The 19,450-nt window shown below is 39.9% G+C and overlaps 1 protein-coding gene across 2 annotated transcripts in view; it reads right to left on the bottom strand.

Annotated features, from left to right (window-relative positions):
• The window catches only part of Negr1 (neuronal growth regulator 1), a 771,161-nt gene that overhangs the window by 7,763 nt on the left and 743,948 nt on the right, over positions 1-19,450 (bottom strand). The window contains exon 7 of one of the 2 annotated variants that reach the window (XM_036190724.1): positions 16,748-16,893. The exons of the other annotated variant lie outside the window; for it this stretch is intronic. Within the exon in view, the coding sequence (XP_036046617.1) occupies positions 16,793-16,893 (101 nt within the window). The 3' untranslated portion in view covers positions 16,748-16,792. The remainder of the gene's footprint in view (positions 1-16,747; positions 16,894-19,450) is intronic. 2 annotated transcript variants of the gene reach the window in all.

Here is a 19,450-nt window from a genome sequence, read left to right as displayed (position 1 = left end):
AAGAACATGGGCTTTTAAGAGAGTCACCCTAGGCTGGCCAATCTTCCAGGCAGGGAGAGAAGTACCAAGCTTGTGTGGTATGTAGACTTGGGGGTCTCTCCTGGTGTGGACAGAAGACCTGGTCTAGGTTCTAGCTCATCCCAATGCCATATCTGATTTACTTTGTCTGCTTTATTTTATTTTCAGCCTCAGTTGTTTTCCCTTGTATTGCTCTAGTTTCTATTTTAAAGAAAGAGCAGATGTAGGTGTAAAATATTTAATTTTGGTTTAATACCAATTACTCACCTAGGCAATTTTCTTAACTTACTGAACTAGCTTTGAGTAAATGTTTAAGATTCCTGTGGTAACCTTAGGTAAGATTACTTAAGCCACATGAATTCTGCTCGTGCAAGACAAAACTGGTCTCAACCTATCTATTCCTGAGGAAGTTACAAGTTAGTGGGAATTGAAAAATTTATACCCAATTGGGTCTTATGTAAAGAAGAATGATTGATGGGTACCCAAAGTAGAGCATGCATCAGACACAGAAAAACCATACTCCATTGAGTAGGTCATTCTGACAGCATGACTCTGCCTCACTACACAGAGTGCAGTTTGCTCAAAAGATACCTTTCTCTTGTCCTAATCAATATCCACACCTTACACCACCAGTGTGTGCAAGGATATCTGGAGGTTTTGATTACAACTGTTTACCACATGCCTGGATAAATGAGGTCTTCTCACGCTTCACCTCACAGCTGTGACACAGTGACCTCCAGGGTCAACAATGCACATCCTGTACTGTGGAACCTCTGGGTCCTTCTAGATATTGATGTTTGGGAATTGTACCACTGTAATACAGTGGCAGGGTGGTTGAGCAAAAGACAGCTAGATTTCCAGATGGATTTCACCCAAAACAAAATCATTATACTACGTCCTGTGCTTGGGCATGCAGAGGTCCACACATCATGTACCACTTTGCAAACAACTCTTAATTTGGCAGAATATAGCCTAATTTACAATCCCTAATTTACCACAGAGGGCTTTTCTGGCATCTAACAAGATAATGCAAAAAAGAGACATATGGTCAGTAATTCCCAACAGCCTCCTCTGGTGTAGAAGGAATTGGGATGACAAGTTAGTGTTGGTCTATTTTTCTTATATTAGGGGCCTCAGGTCACAGAAAAAACTGCCATAGGTTGCGTATAAGATGCCTTAGATTTTTGTTTTCAAAGTGTCCACATAGTCAGCAGGCAGTTTTTCCTATAGAAATCCTCTGTATTAGTTACTTTTGTGTCTCTGTGACAGAATCTGAGGGCAACTTAAGGAAGGAAAGTTCAGCTCGTGGTGAAGGAGGGACTGGGTTGGGAGGGCTGGGCTTAGCTCATGAATGGGGGGGGGGGCTTGGCTTATGGTGCAGGGCTGAGGGCCTGACTCAGCTCATGTGGACCAGAGATTGTGATGAAAGGCATCCATATAAGAGTGGATCAGATAACAGGGAAGGCAGCCAGAACCTGGGGAGATGTTACTTCAAAGACTGGATCAGGCCCTCTGGATAAGTGAGACAATTGAATAGCTTGATCTGTTTGGGAGGCACCCAGTCTGTGGGACCAGGATCTGTCCTTAGTGCATGAGCTGGCTGCTTGAAACCTTGGGCTTACACAGGGACACTTTGCTCAGTCTGGAAGGAGGTGACAAGACCTGCCTGTACTGAATCCACCAGGTTTAAATGAATCCCCAGGGGTGCCTTGATCCTGGAGGACATGGGAATGGAAGGGAGGGGCTGAGGGGAAGATGGAGTGGGTTTGGGAGGGAGGAGGACAGGGGAACCCATGGCTGATGTATAAAATTTAAAACACATAATAATAAAGAAAAATAATTAAAAAAAAAATAAAAGACTTTTAGTGACCTGGCTCTGAAAGTGACCAGCACAGGTTTCCACACAGCCTTAAAGCCAAGGACCAAGTGCTCAGAGCAGCAGCCTGTGGGATACATTCAGATTCACAAAGTACATTCTGCATGCTGCACGGAAACAACGTGGAGAAAGTTGGGGGAAATCATCCCATTCCTCTCTATTCTGAGCTCAGAATTGCCCCAAGCTTGCTCCTGGCAGTTGCTACATTATTGTGTGTCAGACCATTGTCCTTGAATCCCATTCTGCTAAAGTTCCTGCTACATCATCCTGTCTCCTGAGCCTCAGTTACACTGTGGTTTTAAACACAAACTCATAGGCATTATTGCCCAATTTCAGAAATATGTCCATTTGTACATAAATACTTTTATCTACTCAGAGCCATAGGAAACTCTCTTAGTCCACTACCTCTAATTTGGGATAAAGAGAATTTTAAAAAAGCAATCAACCAAACATAGACAGATTCTGCTTATTCTATCCATTCTAATCATGGAAATAAAATCTCAAGAGTTTGGATTTCTCCACAATATCCTCTATTTAGGTTGGAGCTTTTGTTTACTCTACTTCCCCAAAACTAGAAGTAATTTACGTGGACATGTTAGCTCTGATGTGAAGTGTCTGTCAGTGTAGATTGCTTTGCATAATCCTAAAGTGGCTCTGAAACTGGTGTGGTCTGGCTATGCAGGTTTATACATCTCAGACTGGCTTGCAAACATCTTCTAACTATGCTGTACATATTTTTGCAGTGTGTGCATATGTGCCTGAAATGCAATCTTTATTGTGTGAAATGTACACATACAAAATACAATATGAATTGTCTTTTATATTTCAGTATATAGGCTGGAGATTGGGCCTTTAAGTCATCATCTTGCTGAAAACCATAAACAAATGGAAGATGGTTTTACAGAGATTAAAAATAGAAGCCCAGTTGTGTTCTTAAGGTTGGCAATCATCCTGCCACCAAGCTGTGTCTTCATTGCTTTCATGGGAAGAGTTGGTAGAAATTTCAAACTGGCAAAGAAAATTTCAAATTTAAGGGATTTTTGAGAGTCTTTATATACTTATGGCTTTCTGGATATGAAATTATTTAGGTTATTATATAGTGTTTCTGAACATGGAGTCTTGATGATGACATTGTCTTGTTTATTATGTTTTATCATTGGCATCTCATGGTAGGACTTTCCAATCCAAACCATGTCCTGTTCAAGAGCTCTATAAGATTTGATTTTGATTATATTTTCTTTCTTAAAGTATACTTTACTGTGGTGATATATTGTGTACCCTAATAATCTTATCTGAGCATCAAAGGACAGAACTAGCCACTATATTAGACATAGATGCCAGACAGTGGTGGCACACACCCTTAATCCTATCACCCCTTAATCCTATCACTCAGGAGGCAGAGATCTGTCTGGATCTCTGTGAGTTCAAGGCCATACCTGAAACAGAGCCAGTCAGTGGTGGCACACAACTTTAATCCCAGTACTGGGAAGGACTCATGACTTTAATCCCAGGCAGTGATGTCTGGACAGAGTAAGGTATATACGGTGTGAGGAAACAGGAACTCTCCCTCTTGAGGCTGGAGATTTCATAGAGGTAAGAATGTAGCTGGCTTGTTCTGTTTCTCTGATCTTTCAGCTTTCACCCCAATATCTGGCTCCATGTTTCGTTTATTAATAAGAGCATTTAGCAATTCATGTTACACTTCATCTTCTGTGTTACTTGTGGTTTTTCAAATTTCAGGAAGGGCAGTGATAGCCTGAGCTGTGGTTCTGGTGGCTCTGATTTATTGTTCCCTTCCTCATGCTCAGGACAGACTTTCAGTTTTTCCTCATTATTTTGTAATAATTTCAGAATCTTTTGGTTATTAACATCGTCCTAATACAGTCTAAATGGTATGTAGGGAATCTGAGGTCTAAATGGTGTGAAGGGAACTTAAAATCACCTGGGATCTTCTGAAGCCACCTCTCCAGCTTGACCCCCATGTGGCCCACCACATTCTACAGGAGACACACATTGGAAAACTCTCCACGTTCATTACAGGCAGCTTCTGTCTGGGCCGAGTTTCTGTATTTGTAACTATCACCCCTCTCCAATGGCACTTGCTAACATTATTAGTATGTTCCAGAAATCTAAGGAGTTCACCTGCTACAACTCTGAAGCTTTATGGACAAGGCTGGTCGGGGTTCAGTTTGTGTCACAGGGAGACACATGGATTCTGTGTTTCCCCTCTGTGCATGGTCCATGAGTCACATCCTATGCTGACTGGAATCAGTCTGCTGCCTCCTGCCCGCCCCTGCACTGTGACCTGTCTTTTCCACTCCCACATATCTCCTTTAGGAGACAGCCTGTGTTTCTTGAAAGCAAGGGTCTTAACTTACTTTTGATCAATTGCTTGGTGATATCAAACATTTATAACAGGGAACAGATGCTTTAATTTCAGCATCTGCATGAAGGTTGCCATAGAACTCAAGCACTGTTGAGAACTCAGAGTTAGGGAGGTGATCCCCACTGAAAAGGAAAGTCCTGTTTTCTTGGTTGCCTATAAGGCTGTCATACCCTAAATATACAGCAAAAGCTCACAGAAGAAACATTGAAGACTCACTCCAGTCTATGATCCTGTTTGATTATGTGAGTAAGGAGTGGAGATTTTATTTCTCAACCTCTGGGCAAGCCAGGAACATTCCATCTCTGCACCTGTTTTGTTGGCTGACTGCAGAGGACATAGAAATGTCCTCTGATGTGACAGTCAAACCAGAAAACTAAGGACAGTGCTTAGCAAATGACAGCTCTCAAAGTGCATCAATATTTAAACATTTAAGAAGGATCCATGGCTCCAAGAGAGACATCTGCTTTTTTGAACAGAGTCTCGTGCAGCAGAATGATCTAAAAGTTTGAGAAAGAAGCATGGCCTTGAGAACTGTCCACAGGTCAGTTCCTTGCCCTCAGGAACCCAGACCAGTCTTGCATCTGTGATCCTCAATGCTTTCTCTGAAAGCATTCGCATCTCTAGCTGTCCCTCAGTATAAACGTCATGCTTTGTTTTCTTCTTATCTTCCCTGGTGGCTTTGACAGTGAGTGCGCATGGAAAATAATAAACAATTGTTCTCTGTATGTCTGTTTTTACCATTTGCATCTTGCCTCAATCTCCCTGACTTAGTGCTTTAGCTGTTGCTATGTCAACCAGCTACGTATGGCATGGCATGTGGGGGGAAGGTTTGAAGTAAACTCACATGGTTCTTCAGAGACCCCAGAAGAATGGAGCCTGGCAAGCACCACTCCAGCAACACAGGTCTGGAATGGATTTTATTCCTTCTCCATTTTACTGAGTCCAGTTTCCTACCCATGTGGCTTAAAATTCTTCCTGAGTTGTTCATCTTGGGAAAAGTTGGAGTCAGCTCCAGCTGTCAGCTCCACACAGTCTAGAGTCACTTGAGAAGGGAGTCTCAGTGAGGGACTGCCCAGATCAGATTTGCCCTAGGGTGTATCTTTCGGACAGTATCTTGGTCCTTAACTGAAGTAGGAAGGCCCAGTCCACTGTGAGCAACACCATCTCCTGGGCAGGTAGTCCTGGGATACATGAGCCTTTGTGTGAGCCAGCAGTGTCCCCCACAGTTTCTGCTTCAATCTCCTGCTTGAGGTCCTGTCCTGACTTTCTTCATTGATGAACTATGACCTGGATGTACAAACCAAACAAATCCTTTCCTTTCCTAAGTTGTTTTTGGCTGAAATTGTTTTATCACAGCAACAGAATGAAACTAGAATAGGGACACCCAGACAAAGACAACAAACACTCTTGCATGACAAAAAGTAAAACAATAGAGTATAAACACTGTATCTGTTGTAACTTCTTACTCTTCCCAGTGCATGGTGCACCACATATAGTAGGTATAGAGTAAATTAATTTTGTTTAACTCAATCAATTGAAATAAACAATTATCTGCTCCTTGACAACAGTCTTATTGGCTAATGATAATCTTTATAGTAACTTCATTTTTTATGAGGTCTACATTAACAATGTCCTTAGTGGGCACATGCTCTCAATTATGATGACAGTGTCTTAAAATTTTAATTAAATCTTATTTTTCCTCATAGTCTTTGTCCCAAGAACATCACCCACTGTTTTACACTGCATCTCTTTGGTTCCTGCTACCCCAGCAACATTGACTAGTGAAAATCTTGTCTCTTGCTGTATTTCTTAAATATTTAAAGGTACTTGTGGTTCTTATACTTTTTTATGACTTCAACCATAAAATGCTCCTCTCCCACAACCTTCAAATGCTGATTCTTGAAAGCTGCTTCTGCCTACAGCCATGAGACTTGTAAAATGAGAAATACAGTGATTAGGGAGGGACCTTGGCGACACACACAGGAGTCATGTTAGGCAAGTCTCATCCAAAGAAGGGGCGGAAGATGAAGAGAAGAAAAGATAAAGCTTGTCCAAGACCTGCAGCACTGAACAGTTCACACTGTGGAATGGAGCTGGTTCTAAGCATGTTCAGTAATTTCTGACAGGAAACAGCTTGTGTGCAGCTCATGCTTTCCTTGGGCGATGGTGAGGATTTAGTAACAATAAGAGAAGGGCCTGCCTTTCAAGCTTTTGCACTGAGTGTCATTATTCTGATTTGTCGTTGTGGATATTCAAGTTTGGGGCTTTACAATACCATTTAGAAGGCATTTGGCTGCAAGTCCTACATCAGGTCTTCCTGGCTCCTGCCTTAAACTTTGTAACTACAGTTCCTTTAGTCACAGACCATTAAGAAAACCCATGATCTTTTATAGGTTTGTTTCATTGAGAGATGCCTCTACTTTAGGGTTTATTCAATTATCCTTCATCTAAATGTAATTTGGAAATGGGGCTTTTAGTCTTATACCAGAAAAATCTTCCTTCAAAAAATGGCTACTTTTCACACCTGTGATCACACTATGTGTTTGCTGAGTACTTATTGGATACACACTGTCAGGCTGAGCCTGCTGTTGAATATAGAGATAGACCAGATTCTTTCTTGGCTTTAAGAAACTTAAAGTCACTGGAGTAAAACACTCTTCACTAGAAGAAAAGGAGTCATTTATCCTAAATCATGTGTTCTCAGAATTCTAGAGTTGTAGTGGGCAGCTGTTCCAGCTTTGACCTTGAAGCACTGCCCCTAGTGAGGCAGCTGGTAAACTGCCATGCAAGCCTATGACCTGCCCTGGGGCATGGCTAAGATGGGAGCCCATAAGAACTGAGATCCATACATGCCAGCCATCTTGACTCCTGATGATCCTGGATGCTGGATTGCAGACCAAGTCAGAGTTCTCCAGAGAACCATGCTGGACTGCACCTCACCTCTCCTGGATCCTGTAACCAACCCCTTTACTGGTTGTAAGTTATCCCAAAATAAACCTCCTTTTAACTACCAGATAAACTATGTGGAGTTGCCTTGTTAAATCCCTGCTTTATAGAGTGGAAACAAACTTTGAATCTTTCCTTTGTCAAAATACAACTTGATCAGAAATCTAACAAGAGAAACACATTCTAGACATATGTCCTGTTAAAGCCATCATGAGACCTGGAATGGAAAGGTAATCAGTGTCTGTCTGGACTTGGGGTTTGGAATCCTTTCTAATCTGCTGCACCTCCCATACTAACTTATTCAGTATCTTATTTCAGGCTTTCACAACTCTCATTGTTTTTAATATTAAATGTAAATAATCTTAAAGTATCTCTAAATCTAATATGATCAAAGTAATTGCCATCTTGTAAATTATCCATCAGATGCATCTTTAGAGATTTTTAAACTCTAAATACAATATAAAATGAGTTTGTTCTGCATACTTATATCTTCCTGATGAATTCAGCTTAGACCTTTTAGCATCTCAAACACAGGAAACCAGGATAAGTCTTTCCTGGTAAGGTAAAAGCAATAGCTGAAGAGCTGTCCTACTGGATTTTTTATGTTCTCAATTGTCAGGAATATTTTCTTTGTGTCAGAGTAGGTCAGGGGCACTGTGCTGCGTGCCTTGACTGTCTGATTCATCTGTCTGAAGCTAAACAACACATGATCCCCAAAGTCAGCATGGTGTGCACACCCTACACAGAAGATACAGCTGCTTTTCATGTTTGTTGTTTTCAACTGAAGGAGAAACTTTGTTTTATTATTCATGATGGAGGTCATGATGTGAGAAGCTGAAGAATGGAAAAGGGATTAAGGGAATGGTATATTCTGGGGAGGAGAACATAGGTGTGTCATTCTGGTTTAACTGCAGTACTTTCTACCTCCCAAGACAGCCACCTCTAAGGAGTGTCTAAGAGTAATCATTCCTGAAACCAGAGCCAAGTTTAAACATGTGTGTTTTAATTCACTCTTCATTTCTCATTACTTTAGCTAAACTCATATTTAGAGGGGGCATTTAAAATCGTAATTATTGAAAGGTATTTCCAAAGTTCCTTGCAAGTTTATTTGCAAGACTTAAAAGAAACAAACATTTCGGTATATTCTCAGAAACACATCATTACAAAAAGGTTAGGATTACATCTTTGTATTTGAGTTAACTATTTCAAATCATGAAATTAGAATTTTTCTCCCTTTACCAGGAAGGGAAAAGATGTAAATGTTAGGAGGTCATTAATTTAATCCCACTCCCACCAAAGATAATAGATGTAAGAAGGATACAATCCCACCCCTATCACAGATACAGGATGTAAGAAGGGTGCAAGACACCCTGGAAATTTCTTAACAATCTTCTTGAAATTTCCTTTGATATTAAACTATTTTTTTGCCTATGATATTTAAATCACTCTTTGGATAGTCTCATAGAAACAGGGTGATTATGAATCTCTTGCAATGTGTTAACATTATGGCACCTATCTGCTTAGAAAGAGTATCTTTATCCAAAGGTATGAACTAGGAACAATGTATCACCAAAAACAGAAATGGAATTTTTCATCAAGTAATATTCCTGCTTATACAAACCAACAATGTTTTAAAAATTTCAATTTAACACTGAAAACGAATTCCAATTTTTCCCCTCTCTTTGACACAGTTGGTAGTACTGTGCATAATGTGTAAGATATGGCACCAATGCCAATTGTTACTGAACTGGCTTATCTGTGTATAGCTCGGTTCAACTTGGCTAAGAGTGATCAGTGAGATGTGCAAACTGACTAGTTCAATACCCCTCAGTTGGCCCTTTTTTCTGTTTTGTTTTTTGTTTGTTTTTGATCCTCTAGGAACAGGGTGAAATCTTACTGCTAAAATTGCTAAGGAAAGGCTCTAGTGTCAAGTATGAAGTCTTTTCTAGGATCAAGCAAATCACAGGTTGAGTCTTGACACAGCCGCTTAGGGCTTCTCCAAGACAGACCCTGCATTACTGTCACTGACCCTGACATGGAAGTAACATTTAAAGTAACAGCACATAAACCTCACAGAGAGAAGTATGGAATCAACCCAAATCTTATTATGTAGAGGAAAAATGTGGTCTTCTTTAGAATTGTTTCTTTTGATTATAACAGTGATTTCTAAGTCACCGTGACAAATCGGCTCACAGTTTATTTTGAGAAGTTAAATTAGAAGACAATGCAGTTCTCTGTAGGTGGCATTTTCATCTCATCATAATAAACAGTCTTCCCAAATGTAAAAGATACTCTCGACAGTAGAGTTCTGTAAGCAAGCAGAAAATTATGTAAAGCTGATTTTCTTATGGTGTGCTTGCTATCTCTTTAAGCTTACTAAATCAGATCCAGGTTTGTAAACACAAAAGCACTGGATCCAAGATACATTTGCTTTGCAAACACTCACAATGAGAACATGTATTTTGCGAGGTATAATTGAAAAATTCCAATCAGTTTTCAAAAGCTAACAAATCAACGGTTGTGTGAGATGAAAAAATAAAAAAAAAAGCCAAACCAATGCGTTCAAGAGTACTTCCAACTTTCTCTACTATCAGGTTCAGAGTAGCTGGATTTATGTTGAGGTCTTTGATCCACTTGGATTTAAGTTTTGTGCATGGTGACAGATATGGATCTACTTGCAGCCTTCTACACATTGACATCCAGTTATGCCAGCACCATTTGTTGAAGATGCTTTCTTTTTTCCATTGTACATTTTTGGCTTCTTTGTTCAAATGACTGTATCGTATCTGCTGTTTGCAAGACTGTACTCTGCAAAAATCCAACATATAATGAAGCCATAGCTTTGTTTACTGAAATTAAAACTTGATTTGATGCTTTTAAATAAATGTTTTTAGAAACAAACAAACAAACAAACAAAAAACAAACCAAAACACATCACCTCTTAACTTATCATAGGCTTAATTGCCTCTCATAATGGAGTGTGACAATGAGATTGCAGTAAACACAGCACCTGCTTTGAAAACCATGATCAAAGAAACACCAGTTAGGAGCTACACTCAACTTCTCCCCAGGTCCTGCACTCATTGATGCATATTTAACTGGGGTTTGCTGTCCTACTTTATTTGAAATGTCATCCCTACCTGGGCAGAAACATATGTATGGAATCAGGTGTCTCTTTGAGTCTCCACTCATGTATGAAGTTCTCTGACAACACCCAAGTCCCTGCCAGAGTAGAGGGGATCAATGGGGAACCAGAGACACAAGCTTACATCATTGATCACAGAGCAAAAACGACTGTTCTCAGGCTCCCTTTGCTCTGCAGAAGAAAGTCTGTTGGTGCTTATGTGAATCCATTCAGTTTAATGCTATTTTAGGCCTGAACCAATATATTCTAGTTAATTTTGAAATTTGTATCTATCTTTTATGTTTTTCTAACACTAACCCCTTCTACGTATTTATAGAAAGGCAGAGAAACCTTTACTCTTTTCTTCTATGAAGTGCTGAGCAAGTACATTAATCCATTGGTTTAAACTATCCTGAAATTGCTAGTTTTGTTTTAGTTAATTCAAATACGTAATGTTTCTTGTTCCTGTGACTAGTGGGATAAGAAAGCAAGTGTTCTAATTCCTGGTGTTACCAGTGTGATTAAGTGTGTGTTAAGGAAAATGTTCTTATTCAGTAAACTCGGGAAGCAATACACATAAATCTGGTTCTATTTTAAGGCATTGTGCCAACTATGAAATGAGACTGTGACATTCTAACATGAATATTCTGGAATTTAAATTAATAGACAGATAATGGCGTGCACAGAACACATAAAAACAGAATACTGGACATGGTATGGTTTGAACTGCTAGAGACAGGAACCTGCAGACAAGAGGACATAGCAATGAGAGATGGTTCTCATGCATGGTGTGCACATTTGTACATGGGACACAGGAAGAACACCACCAGACAAACCCACATCCACACACATGCATCTCACACACACACACACACACACACACACACACACACACACACAAACACACACACACAAACACACTCACACACACAGACATACTCATACTCACATGCCAACTCTTCAGACACAGGCAAGGTGGATACTGGGACTCACAGCCATGGCTGAGGGCAAGATGGATCTAGACAGTCACAGAATGTGAGTCACAGGACAGATCTCCAGAGCATGGCAAGAACCTTCCATGTTCACTGCAGAAGGAAGGGTAGTGGGAAGGTCTACCCTGGTGCAAAGCCTTCTGTCAAGGGGCCTGGAAGCTGAGGGCCATGTCTCTTCTGTGGGCTTAAGGTTTCCCACTGGATACCCATACAGCCTGTGTTAAGTCCCATATAATAAGTGTGTGTACACTGCTACTTTTTAAGCCAGTGCTTCACAAAACAAAATAAAACAAAAAAACAGCTCATTTTCATTTGCCTGTAACATTGCCCTTGTGCCAAGTTAGTGGGGGATAAATTCTAATAAGCCTGGGTTTCAGGCATAATGTCAGTGCATGTTCAGTGAAGATGTAGGGAGATGGATGATTGATTGGAGGCTGCTGGCATTAAGAACAGATCAACCAGGCAGTTTCTTACAGAAACTACGTACTCAAATACTAGTCTAAGAATTCTGCATATACACATGCATTTATTCCTTGAAATCCCTTGTACAGACAGGGAAAATTGAGACATGTGGGTCTCAGATTTAATCCATCCATTGTGACTTTGAGATCTCTGTCTTTTAAATCTCTTAATATGCTGGCCTCTCAACGAGAAGCAGAAAAGATAAAAACCTTAAAAAGTTAGCATCAGATTTTCTGTTTGTTCCACTTCTGTTTTTTTTTTTTTTTTTTTTTTACTGTGTTTTGTTTTGTTTACTGTGATAAAGCGCCCTGACAAGAAGCAACTGAGCAGGGAAAGGATTTAGTGCACAATCTGGATTCAGTCCATCCTTGTGGGGATGTCTCAGTGACAGGAGCATGAAGCTCTGGTCCCACCACACCCACAATGGAGAGTGGGGAGAAATGCATACATACCTACTTGGTTGTGCTTGGATCAGTTTATCCACTCAACTACAGTCCAGTATCACCTGCTTAGGGGATGGTGCTGCCTGCAGTGGACTGGATCTTCCCACATCAATGAACTTAGGGCATGTCTATCCTCCACAGCCCAGTGTAGACAGTTCCCCATTGAGACTCTTTTCCCAGGAGACTCTGGGTTTTGTCATGTTGACAAAGATAATCACATTATTGGGTAATTTAGGAAATGTTTTCATAGACAAAATCCAATTATTTTGAATGAACTTAAACTCAGTGAAAAATGGTTTGCTAAGTAGAAACAAGCCCACACTTTGTATTTAAATCACTTTATGTCAGGACCACATGGCTTTATGTGCTATAGTAGATTTTCTTAGTTTGCAAAAAGAAAAATTAAGACCAAAAGGAAAGATCTAACAGTTAACCTCAAAGTCTAAATTGCATTTCATCTTAATTCAAATACTCAGTGGATTGCAGGATGAAATTCTCACTGATGAAAGGCTGTGTAAAACATCTCTTTTCTAGCAGCCTGAGCCACCACCCAGAGCCAGCAGCCTCTGAGTAGTCTGTCCAGAGAGTCACCCATCAGAAGTTCTCCATTTGTTAGGCCCTCTGTACAACCCAGTCCTTTTTTCTCACCCTGGGAATTTTCCAGCCTGTTCCCAGTCAAAGCTTACTCTTCTGCAGCCAGACAAATGGTAGCAATTAAAAGGTTGCAGGGATAGCACACCACGGTCACAACTGAGGCAGCCTGTTCATCTTAAGGACCACTTCTTTGTGATAACAGCATTTGGGGACATTTCTCTTGGATTGAGGAGATCGCTCAGATGGTAAAGTACTTACTTTGCAAGCACAAGGTCCTGAGTTTGTTTCCCAGGATTTCCATTTTTGAAAAAGCTTTCAATAAAAGCACTAGGAGTTATTCTAGAATCTCAGTGGGTTCTCATCACTGTAAATGGATCAAATGCAAGGAAAATGTGCTAAGGGTAGGGAATATATTTACCTGAAAAAGCTTAATCAGAAAGATCATTATGAAACCTTATAATTCCTTGTCTATGAAATGTGCAGTACAAGCTAATCTATAGAGGTAGGAAGTTAGTGACCTGTTGCTTAGGGCTATGAGGAAGGTGGGGTTGGGGACATTTACAGAGAAAATAGTTCTTTTGCAGGTGATGTTCCAAATTAAATGCTGGGGATTTTTGCATAACTTCATGACTAAGTTCACTGAATTGTATTTTTCAGTGGGTGAATTATAGGCATATTATACCTCAATAAAACCACAGCCCCTGACAATAGAAAACTAATAGATGACTCTTCTCGATCCAAAATCATAGTGATAGCACAAGCATGTGTTATTAAGATATGGCATATGAGTCTAGTGTTTATACCAGATTGTTTAGAACACTTACAGACTTCCTGTCCACTTGGTGTTGGTGGATCATTATGTCCACATGTTCTCTACTTGAGGAAACATGAGTGTGAGGATCCAGCCAAGTGTGGGATATTTGGAAAGAAGGAGACTGTTTATCTAAGATTTAATTAGAAGTTTTGTTTGACATGTACTAAAAGCCACAGCCATGCCAGGAATCACTGATTAAAATGAAGGATGAATTCCTATCAAGTTAAAGGTAGGAGAGCTAAATGGAATATGGATTTCATATTCTAATTATATTTTATTTCTATATTTTTCTGTGGTACTGGGAATTGATACTTAGCTTGTGTATGTCAGTCAAGTACTCTGAACTAAATTATATCCTCAGCCCTGAACAACCATTTCATTAAGCAACAGTCTTTCAAGGTGTGGGTAAGTCTCAAGTCAGCAGGGTGCTCCTTTTGGAGAGACTTCTTTTTACAAAGGCTGCATGCCTTGCAGCACATGGCTGATGAATCCAGTTCTGGTCACTATGGTTACTGATCTGTGCTTCTAACCAGGCAGCTACTAAACCATATTACAAAATGAGGTTCATTGTTAACAGATGAAGTCATGTAAACTGTTTGGAGAGGTTTGGAGGTGAACAAGTGTTTCTTCCAAGCCTTTAGTCAAAGATTGCCAGGCTAGCAGTATACAAATACAACATTGCAGGTGTCCTCATATCTGGGATTGTGCTCAAAATTGGCATGGGGGGATTAATGGATCTTTTGCAAAGATACTTCAGTCTGCATCTTATGAGAGAAATCATCAGCACTGAGACCTTTTGCCATCATGAAGCATTTCTACCCAGTTACGAGGGCACTTCAGGTGTGATGAGTTCCGGAACCTTCATTTTTTGTGTGGTGTTGAAACAGTACTTGGCATAATAATAAGCTCCCTAAGCAAACATAATCATCCTCATCCCACTGAAAAGAGGGATGAAGAACTACTTTCAAGGCAATAAAGACTTTTATGTATTATGTTTTCTTTTTATTTTTTTCATGTTGAAGAATTACATAAACACAGTAGAATTATATAGTATCTTGAAGATCCAAAGACCATGGTCTTGAGTTAAGGGTCTATTGTAAACTTGTGAATCCTAAGCTTACAATTCTGGTTGACAAGAAAGCCTGCAACTTCCATATTATCTTTCAGAAGAAAACAAAGTGATATAGTCATGAGACAACCTGATACCAATTAGTGTTCTCTTTGTCAAAGCCTGAGTGTGCTGATCCCAAAGGTCAAGGGATTTGGCTGGACAGTGATAGCACAGTGGAACAGAGCCCATTTGTATGTAAAGGAGTGAAAAGCAGTGTTGGCCAGAGACACACATGCATAGGCATGGACTCTCAGGTTCACTGCCTTTAGGCTGTCACTCACAACAGAATCACAGTCCCCTACAGCTTTTCCAAGACAGCATATTCACAAATTCTACTTTTTCTGATCTTCACTCTTTATTGTGTTCCTATCATTTCTTTTATTCTTTGTGGACAACAAGAATCATATTTTCTAAGCAACACACAAGGCAGTAAGAGATTATGAGTAAGTTTCTCTGTATTCAAAGATTCAAAACTCACTTGACAGATCCCCATAATTCAAAAGGCCTCTGGAAGGGAAATATTCAGGTGGGAGCCAAAATGGAGGTGTTGACTACAAACTATCATTGGTTTCTTGGGTCCAAATGAATTCTGAGGCATTGCCCATTCTTCAGTACATTTCAGTACATGAATGCACACACCCAAGATGGCTGCACACACTTACATTTGAAAGTTATAGAAGGGCTCTGCTCAGAGATTCTTGTCTCAATCAACCTGCCAGACACCCCTATCACCCTCCAGCACTCACTTTGGTTTGTTCTGTTTTTCCCCCATCTTCACTCTCTAATATTTTCTCCTTTTAGAACTTGTTTGAACTTCATTCTGAAGGGATCTGTGTGTCACCCATCACTGTGTGATGTGCAGCACTCTGCCCCAGTAAATGCTCAACATTTAGTACCTTCATTGTACCACATCGTACCTTATTCCATGAGTAGATCAATACATGTTTTAATCAACACAGCTGATGATTTACTGTGAGTTGAGAAATTAACAACATATTCTATGAGCTATTTTGTACATTTATCTAATTGACTGTCTGTATATAATTCCATATTGCCAGCAATCAAATCTAAGACAAAAAATTAAAGTCATTGCCCTTGCATGAATATGATATCATTCTGATAAGTGATGTGTTCCCAGAATGCAAATTATACTAATTATCAGTAAAAGAAAATATAGCTGGCCTCTGATACATCAACCATCTCAGTAATAATATGCACGTTGTGGTCAATTCTCACGTAATTTTTCTTAAGTGAAAGTACTGTGTGTCTCACCGACAGGAGTTCTCTTAAGAAAATGAAGCTACCAATTTCTTCAGATCTCACCATTCAGGATAGTCCAGGCGCCAATAGCATTGGCAGCAGTTGGAGCTTGTAGGAAGGACAACTTCCAGGTCTCATCCAGATGTTTGCATAAGAATCTTCATTTTGACAAGATCCCTAGATGGCTCAAATGAATATCAAGATTTGATAAAAATGATCCTAGATCTGCATTTCTGTTATTAGAACTAGAAATGCTGTATTTATGGAGCATAGAGTCTTATGTCTGTTTTGATTGGCCCTACAACCTCAATCAGCTTGGCTGATGCAGGTGGGCATCTTCATGAGGCTTTGGATATTAATATTCTCAAATGATTAGAATCATGAAAGTCAATGATTTAAAACAGTCATCCATGTTATAAAATGGTCCAAAGCAGTCAGTTAAATGGAAGCAACTGTGGGTTGTTCACTTTGTGGACTCTGTCTTCATTACTGCACAGGAACCAGGCAAATGCATCGAGGACCTGCACTTTTGTCCAGGAGACATGTTCCTAGAAGTTGTCAGCATGACCATGTCTTAGCATGTGGTCACTCAAAAGACCAGCATGTAGGCTGGTTAATAATTAGTTTAGGTAAAGCAAAGATAGTAACTAATTTGAAATCTGTATGGCTGAGGACACAGAAGACCAATCAGAAGCCAATAAAGTCACAAACATTCACATACGGTCCAGTATGGCAGATGCCTGTGCATCAAGCTTCAGTCTCCCCTTCATCTGTGCTCTTCCCTTGCACCTTTGAGGACCCTTCCATGGACAGAAGTGTGTGCTTTCTTGTCTCGGAAATTTAGTTTAGCCACGAGGCTCTCTTTGGCTAAGGACATGAAATAGAAAGGACATTATTCACTTCCTCATCTGAGCCATGGGAAGAACTACAGTCTGGAAGGTCAACAGTTCCATGAATTCATGTTTTTATCCAACCACTATTGAAATCTTATTTATTTATTCATCAAATGCTCTGTGTGTTTTTCACACTTCAGATTCCTTTATGAGTTGATCCCCTGCAGGAAGCCTTTGCTAAACACTTTGGGTCTTTGTGACCTACCTTTCCCCATTCAGCCCTGTTTTCCATCTTGCTTATTTGATGCTTCACAAATGTATGCCTTTCTAATATCCTGTATTCTAAGTCTACACGAATCCCCTTCCTTTAGTTATAAGTGCTTTGCTCAGTTACAACGTTGCTGGGGGTCAGAGGTCGTTCCTTATACGTCTGCCTTCTATGGTCCTCCAGCACTAGTACATAACAGACACCAAATGTTTATCCTTTTGGAGGGGGTGTCAAATCCAAAAGTGAGAGATGGAACTGTAGCCACTACCATTAATTCCTGAGCGATTAATCACTGAGCATACAGACACAGAGGAGCTGGAGGTCTGCTTTGTCGCTCAGATTCTCTCCAGACAAAGCTTACAGTGGGCTGTACCTTGTCTAATCATAATGGTACTTTCTTTGAGATAAAGATATATTCTTTTTCTAACCGTCACAAGTAATCCCCCTCTGACCTGTTCAGTTTATAGAAGACAATAACCTATAGCAGGCTCAGTTCGACTCTTGTACATTTCCTAGTTTTGTTGGCACATCTGACTGTCAGGATAAAAGGCTATGAGAAATAAGCCCATTTTGATTTTTGTATTAAAGCTGACAGAGATGAGACGCTTGGCCCCACTGATTCATATGCATGTTTAATACCAGCTGCTAGCATCATTTCAGTGTTTGATTCTTGGATCAATAATTATAGGTAATTGATTCTCACTAAGGAGTGTAGCATGAATCTTAAAAAGTCTTATTAATAAAATCAAACCTGAGGCCAGTTATTGGGATGAATTCTGGAAGATCAGAGAAGCAGAACAAGCCACAGCCACCTCACCTTGCCAGTTCCTCAGCTGATTCTGTTTCCTCAGACTGGAAGCCTCTGAGTCCTCATATGCGAATGGATCTCAGCTGAACTATGCTGCTCAGAGCCTAAAAGCTTAACTAGCCAAATGCTTTTAGTTTCTGATCTTTACGCCTTATATATCTGCCTTCTACCATCACTCACTGGGATTAAAGGCTCACTTTCTGGGATTAAAGGCGTGAGTCACAATGCTTGGCTATATCCTTGAACATGCAGAGATCCGGGTAGATCTGGAATGCTAGGATTAAAGGTGTGTGCCACTACTGCCTAACCTCTATGTTTAATATTGTGGCTGTTCTGTCTCTGACCCCAGATAAGTTTATTAGAGTGCACAATATTTTGGAGAACACAATACCACCACAAAGGAGTGTAAAATAATGTCTTTTTTTCCTGGATCATTATCAAATTTTGATCATAGGATCCACAGTTTCCCCCAAATGAGGGTTTTGCTTTTTATATATTTTGAGGATATAAAGACTGTTATGACTAGAGAATATGAAGGAAGATTCCATGTCATCTGTAGCTACTTTGCCAATACCCAAGTCTGTCATTACCATGCAAATGTATTCATAGGCAATATGTAAATGAGCAGGAATAGCTATGTCCAGTAAAATTTATTTATGAACACTGAAACTGTAATCTCATATAATTTTCAAATGTCATGGGATATTATTCTTCTTTTGATTTTTAAAAAGCATTAAAATGTAAAACCCATTTTTATCTCAAGACCCATACAAAAACAGAAGTGGGATGGATGGGTACCTGCCCGTTTATTCATTTACGTATTATCTTGGCCACTTTTGTGTGACCATTTCAGAGTTGAGTCTTTGCAGCAGATTTGAATATTTGTCATAGATGCCTTAAAACCTGAAAAGTTAAAGTATTTGCCATTTGGCTTCAGAAGAAAAGTTTGCCCATTTCTGGTCTAGACACTGATGCCCATCAGTGTTCATCTGTTCTGCTGTATGGAGTATGATGGAGAAGTAAAATGGTGAAATACAATGGTTAGTCAGTCTAGGGTCCACCCCTCTCCCCCAAATTGTGGTCACAAGCTCAGCTGGCTATCCTCTGAGCTGCTGCATGGATCATGATCCCAGACTTTAAGGAGTCACAGCACAGTGTGGCAACATGTATGACTCTGCCCTCTCCCTGTTTACACTTCTTTGACTGTATTTTAGATACTTATAGACAATCAGGAGAACAGTTCATGAGTGCAATTCTCCACCAAAGTGACTCACAAATGCTCTGACTTCTGAACTAGACAAGAAGGCAAGGACCATGGTTAAGGGTGTCCACAGTCAAGAACATTTAACTGCATGTTACTGGTCATGTTCTCAGCAACACCAACAAATTAAAGAGGGAGAATAATCTGGAAGTTAAGACATAGGCTTATTAAAGAGAATAATAATCTGGGTTGCCAAAATTATCATAAAGCAATGATGACCAATGCCAGGTAATATAATTGCAAGGTCTGGAATT

This window comes from Onychomys torridus, chromosome 6, assembly GCF_903995425.1.
Source record: "Onychomys torridus chromosome 6, mOncTor1.1, whole genome shotgun sequence".
In the NCBI taxonomy this organism is placed as follows: domain Eukaryota; kingdom Metazoa; phylum Chordata; class Mammalia; order Rodentia; family Cricetidae; genus Onychomys; species Onychomys torridus.
The sequence above is the reverse complement of the archived record's forward strand: the minus strand, read 5'-3'. Positions and strand labels throughout refer to the sequence as shown.